General features: G+C 39.8%; 1 protein-coding gene across 1 annotated transcript in view; it reads right to left on the reverse strand.

Annotated features, from left to right (window-relative positions):
* LRFN5 (leucine rich repeat and fibronectin type III domain containing 5) overlaps window positions 1-6,531 on the reverse strand; it is a 293,562-nt gene that overhangs the window by 11,820 nt on the left and 275,211 nt on the right. Inside the window, exons 3-4 of the mRNA XM_006757727.2 lie at window positions 3,650-5,054; window positions 371-1,083 (exon numbers count right to left, since the gene is read on the reverse strand). Coding sequence (XP_006757790.1) covers window positions 371-1,083; window positions 3,650-5,034 — 2,098 coding nt within the window. The 5' untranslated portion in view covers window positions 5,035-5,054. The remainder of the gene's footprint in view (window positions 1-370; window positions 1,084-3,649; window positions 5,055-6,531) is intronic.

Raw genomic sequence — 6,531 nt, forward strand, 5'->3', positions numbered from 1 at the left:
TATATATATATAATCTGTATCCTAGAAGGTTTATACACCTTGGTTCTATTAGCCATGTGTCAGAGAAACAGGACTGAAATTTCAAATTCCAACTTCCTATGTGAGTTCTCAAAATAAATTTTTCATTAAAAAAAACCCACAGGTTACACAGTGCTTCCCAATATACACTCAGGATTTGAAAGAGTTGTTCTTCCACTACACCCATCAGAAGTGTTGGGCTGAATTAACATCACATTCATAGACATGCTTCTTTTAGAGAATAGTTCCCATGCGTTCAGGGAATTAATACAATAGTTTTCCTTTAATTCTCCATTCAGGGAGTCCCTGTGCCTTGCTCTGGACCTCTCAGCGGGCAAAGCGAGAAACTTACTTGGCTTTGAATGTGCTCTTTTAGATGTGGGCCCCTCTGTGACAGAATCGGGAGGTCGACGAGCTAACTGCAATGCAGTTGAGTTGTTCCTGTTAGTGTTTTGGGACTCAACATTTGTGACAGCTTCATTCTGTGGCTCGGTACCTGGCTTTGTGCCTGTCTTTCTTTTCTGCTTTTGGGACGCAGAAGTGCTTGAAGTCCAGGTAGGAGGCAAAGCAGAGGTAGTGGTAGAGGAGTCCTGACTTGAACAAACTTCTGAAGATTGTATCACACTGTCACTGGCAACTTTACAACATGGGGCATTCTCTTCATGCCCCACAGCTTGCTTGGACATGGACTGGGGCAGCGTTACACTGCAGCCTTGCATTTGAGCCCCATTCGTTTGCGAGTAGACATTGCTGACCTTGGTGACCTTGTGTTGGCCATTGTTGTTACAAACCTTATACCGGATCATTAGAATGATGATGAAAACCAGCACGGATGCTACAATGATCCCACCGATAATAATAATCATGGTGCCCCCCAGGAACTGGGACTGCATGAAGTGGCACCGCACGTAATCCTGTTCCGTGGTAAACTGGATGCAGCCCACCACTCTTGTGGCAGTGAGGGAAGTGATGCCATCATCATATATTGCCAAGACACACAAGTCATACATAGTTCCAGCAGCCAGGTTATTGACAAGAAAAGTTTTGCTCGTAGGAGGTATCATTCTGAGGGACAATGGAATTTGTGTTAATATTGAAAAGAAAAAACATATATACACACAGAGTCATTATGACTTCAGCTCTGTTTCATTTCAGCGCTCATTAAGATAAGCCCAATAATAACAGGTATGAAATATGGGAAAATGATCTAATCTTATCCCGGTTAAAATGGCTAAAAGTTAATGCTGTATTCTGCACCATGTCTTTGAAGAGCTTATCACTGACATTGCTTGGAAAAGCAGAAGTCCAAATAAAAGCCACTGCTGAGAAATAACTTATGACAAATTGCTTTTGAAAGGTGTGACTGTGACATTATCAGACTGCTAAGCAAATCCATTTAGCACTTACAACACCTCTGTGACTAAAAGCCAATTTGAAGGAAGGGAAAACACTGACAGTCACATTAGAAACCAGAATGGAAATGCATTTTGAAGTGTTTATTTTCCAAATCAGTTAAAAGCTGCTATGGAATGGCACCCGATAAAACTATCTTTAATAACTAAGATCATTACCAACATTAAAATATTTTTAGAAATCTCACCCATCTCTTAATCCTTCAAAACTTGGTTCCCTGTATGTTTTTATCTGAATATGAGGTTGATGAAAATGTCTGAGTGATATCCTATAAACATGAACAGGGCAAGGCTTTTACCAGAGCATAAATTCCTTGACCTCTCCATTATGGGATGATGGAGTTACTTTCAAAACAGTTTCTAAAATTTGATGAGTGTATAGATATCTCTGAATCCATTGCATTACAAAAGTCTTCTGTAGAAGACTTTTCCACTAACTCAGTAGTAAGTTACACTATGACCAAAACTTACATTTTTTGGGGGAAAAAAGGCTTACAACTCTATCTTTTCCTAAAAGAGAATTTTGGAAAAACTTGGCAATACCAACATGTTATACAACCTAAGCAATGCTGTCTAACTGTACCAGGAAATTCTTAGGCCAGAGTATGAATTTGTAATTGAAATCACCACCATTTAGTGAGTGCTAATAAATAACAGGCATTACTAAGCATTTTATATCCACTACAATTAAATTTTTACAATGACTGTATGAGGTAGGCATTATCACAATTTTACACATGATAAACATTTGGGACCGGATTTCAAGCCATTTCCTTAAATAGAACTTAATTGTCATGGCAGGGTTAAAATCTTGGAATTTAGAAAATAGAAGCTAACCTATTTCACAGAGTTAATGTTTAAAACATATAGAATGTGTAGTAGCTACAGGAAGGTAAGGGGATAGAGGTGGATGCTTGTCTTCACTGTGGGTTAAATAACTCATAGCTCAGGTGAAGAGCTGAGTATAACAAAGACCCAAACTACTTTATATTAACATACATGAACCATAGTCTGTATCCCATAAATTTAGCAATAAGAGAAATATTAGAAACCATTTACTCTAATCTCTTCCTTTTAAAGATGAGGAAATGAAAACTCAGCCAGGGAGAACCTTGCCCAGGATTGATCACATGGCTAGCTGGGCTAGTTTTGTTTTTCCTATCAGCTTATGCTCACTTGAAAAAACTTATCTCATTTCCATACATGAGTGAAAACCAAATTATCTTCAAGAATTCACATAGGTATAAAAGGACTGAGTTGATCTGATTTCACAAAAGGTATATTTCAAAGCCATGATTTTGCATCGTTTCCCAGGATTAATAAAAATCTATCATGAGTGAAATTATATGGAGGGATAAAAAGGTATATTTCCAACTGAAAATTGGACAAGATGTGACTATAAATCAATGAGGCTGAACTTTAGAAAAACATACCAGAAATTCTTTAGTCAGATGCAAATTCTCTCCATCAATGTCCTTATAGGAGATTAAATATGTAGCTTCAGTGATACTCTCACTGCTCAAAATATTTATAAAGTCTCCCTTTGGAACTGTCTTAAGAACCAGTGTATATGAGACAACACACACACATACACATAAGTCAATCACTCAAAATATCAGTCTCATTATTTTATAGTTACATCCTATTTTTGACCAAAAATGGCAATACCCATCTTGATCACCCACCTTATTCATAAGACTTGGCTCCAAATGGCTTTTGCTTGTTTCCAAAATTCAAATTCACCCTCAAAAGACGATGATTTGCCACCACTGAGGATATTCAAAATAGTATGACGAAGGTTCTAAAGATAATTCCAAAAGTGCTTTGAGCAATGGCAGCATCATTGGGATAATGATAGCCTCCCAACATGACTTCCTTGAAGGAAAGAACACTCATATGGATATGTAAGTTCTGGTATGTTTTTTGACTTTTTAAAATAAATCAATCTTGTTCTCTGATAGTCACATCTCTTAGAGGAGGGGGAAAAAGTAAGCATAATATTAGATATAAATGTGAACTCTCTAAAAATAACACCATTCAAAATAGTTTCCCACATGAATTCATCTTTCACAAGCCTCACATTTTAAGCCTTACACTTAAAAATGAAGTAATATAATTACAATATAGTGTAGCACTGACGATTAAAAATATCAGAGTGCCGTAAGAAGCCCTCCACTAAGATGCATGGCAAGTATACAAATTTGCTTAATTTTCCTTACCTGTAAACAAGGGTGTCATCGTAAGTACCATTGTACTGGATTTGAAACATACGTATTCCAGGAATATTTCTTTGAAAATTAAATTTAAGTAATGCCGTAGACGATGTTGCTTCTGCCACCACAATTTTATCTTGACTCATCTTGGTATCACCATTACTAGTGCTTGTATTAGAACCCGACTTAGTAGAAGTTGAAATATCTGAAGAACCAGGGTCAGGCTCATGGATGTGGTTTGTACTGTTCAGTAAGTGAGGGAGCTTAATTATGTGAAGATCCACTGTTTGTGTGGCTTCCCCTGCAGGATTGGAAGCAATGCAGGTAAAAGCACCTGTGTCCTTTACAGTTGTTATCATGATGTCAAGTGTTCCGTTATCGTACACCAGAGATCTTGTTGCATTTGAAATCAGCTTCCCTTCAGGAGAAATCCAGTGAATTGCAGGTTCGGGGTCTCCCCTGGCTTTGCACCTCAGGGTTGCCCTTTGACCCTCCAGGACTCTCATCTCATGTGTGTGACGAGTAATGAGAGGAGGCTCACACAGAAACTCTTCCTCGGGAATTGACCAAAAATAGCGACCAGTTAAAAGCGCTGGAGAAGCACAGGTCTCTAGGTCGTCTTCTCTGGACAGACGCCTCAACCACAACAATTCACAATTGCAATGCAAAGGGTTTCCACCAAAGCTTAATGCAAAAGTAGACGGGTTTATGATTCCTGAGGTCACGAGTACCTGAGCTCGCTGAAAGAGAGGGTCAGGCGGTAGCTTCTGCAATTTATTTGATGTTACGTCTAGCCGAGTCATCTTGTGCAAGTGGGAGAAAGTCCCCTTAGGAATGTTATCAATCATATTGTGATCCAAACTAAGGGTGTGCAAGCTAACCATCTTCTCCACAGCATCCCAAGGAATTGTTTCTAAATTATTATAGGACAGATCCAGCTCCTCAAGGGCAAAGACATCATCAAATGCTGTAGATGAAATTAAAGTCAGCTGATTGTTGTTCAGTATCAAATGGTGGAGATTGGAAAGCCCACTGAACATATCATTTGTAATTTTAGTCAATCTGTTGCTATTCAAATGCAATGCCCTCAGATTTCGTAAGTCAGCAAAAGCATGCGGTGTAATAAAACTTATTGTATTCCTGGATAGAGTCAGGTCCACCAAGCTGGTCATATTGGCAAAATCTTTCCTCTTAATATTTGTAACAAAATTGTCTGCCAAGCGCAGTTCCACAGTTCTTCTGTCAATGTTTGGTGGGACAAATAAAAGCCCTTTCTTGGCACAAAGGGTGGCAAGATTAGGAGACAGAATCTGACAGACACAGCGCTTTGGACAGATCTGAGCTCTCACTGCTATGCCAATGAAAAACAGATAAAAAAGGAATTTTTCCATTGTAGATCAGATTTAAGGGCCTGTAAGGAAAGACAAAATGTACAGTTAGCATTTAATCATTTCACCAAGTTCGTTTTCCTATTAGAATAATCTTTTTTTAATCCAAATTGAAACAGAAACAATTTATTAATTTATTAATAATTTAATAACAAACAACTTATTAATAAGTATGAACTATCTACTCTGGACCTGAGGATATTTTGGACACTAAAATAAAAATATACCATTCATGGCCTCATGGGATTTACAATCAAATGTGAAAAAGAAGTCAATAGATTACTATAATTCTATAAATTAAGTGTTATTTTTGAAATATGGTCGGGGTACTCCCTGGGTGCGCACAAAGAGGTATTTAACTCAAATTGTAGTGTAGGAGTTCTGGAAAACATCCCTTAGACCCCAAAAGACATAAGTTCAAAAGCTTAGACATATTTAAGGATTTGCAAGTATGTCAATAACAAATAAGAGACAATATTTGTTATTGTTAACCTTGTGACATTATTAGTATACATTAATTTTTATTAAATTTTATTCATCTTTATGAGTTATATTAACCATAGCACAACCTTTACATTTTAACAGTCATACAAAATCTTAGTCTCAAAAATAGAAATGCTGAAAATTTACCACAAATGCTCTGAGCTTCTATAATATTAGAAAATTTTATTTGCTATAAACATCCATTTTTGAAGATAAGTTATCAAAATACTTGGCAGTGAATCCAAAAAGATGTCATATTCCATTTCCTTTTTCTTAAAATCTTAATGAATTTATATTTATCCAAATTTAATTTAAAAGAACCTGATGCTTTCATTTTCAAGTTTGATCTTAAGTATTTTCTCTTGAAATTAATGCTCAAAACCAAAAACATATTAATATATACTAGGGGCCCGGTGCACGAAATTCGTGCACTGGGTGTGGGGGTGCGGGGGAGTGTCCCTCAGCCCAGCCTGCCCCCTCTCACATACTGGGAGCCCTCAGGCGTTGACCCCCATCCCCCTCCAATCGCAGGGGACCCTCATTTCCCCCTATCACTGGTTCTGCCCCCCGCCCAGGCCTGATGTCTCTGGCCCAGGCGTCAGGCCTGGGCAGGGGACCCCCAGCCCCCTCCGATTGTTGGCTCTGCCCCTTGCCCAGGCCTGATGCCTCCGCCAGAGGTGTCAGGCTTGGACAGGGGACCCCCATCTCCCCCCGATCACTGGCTCTGACCCCCGCCCAGGCCTGAGGCCTCTGGCCCAGGAATCAGACCTGGGCAGGGGACCCCCATCTCCCTCAGATCACTTTCTCCACCCCCGCCCATCAGGCCTGGGCAAGGGGACCATCATATCCCCCAATCCCCGGCTCCGCCCCCCCCCGCCCAGGCCTGATGCCTTGGCCAGAGGAGTTGACCCTCATCACCCTCCGATCACCAATCACCAGATCGGCCCCTTGACCAGGCCGGAGGCCTCCGGCAGAGGTGTCAGGCCTGGGCAGGGGACCCCCAGCTCCCGGAGGGCA

The sequence above is a fragment of the Myotis davidii genome, unplaced genomic scaffold (genome assembly GCF_000327345.1).
Source record: "Myotis davidii unplaced genomic scaffold, ASM32734v1 scaffold273, whole genome shotgun sequence".
Lineage (NCBI taxonomy): Eukaryota > Metazoa > Chordata > Mammalia > Chiroptera > Vespertilionidae > Myotis > Myotis davidii.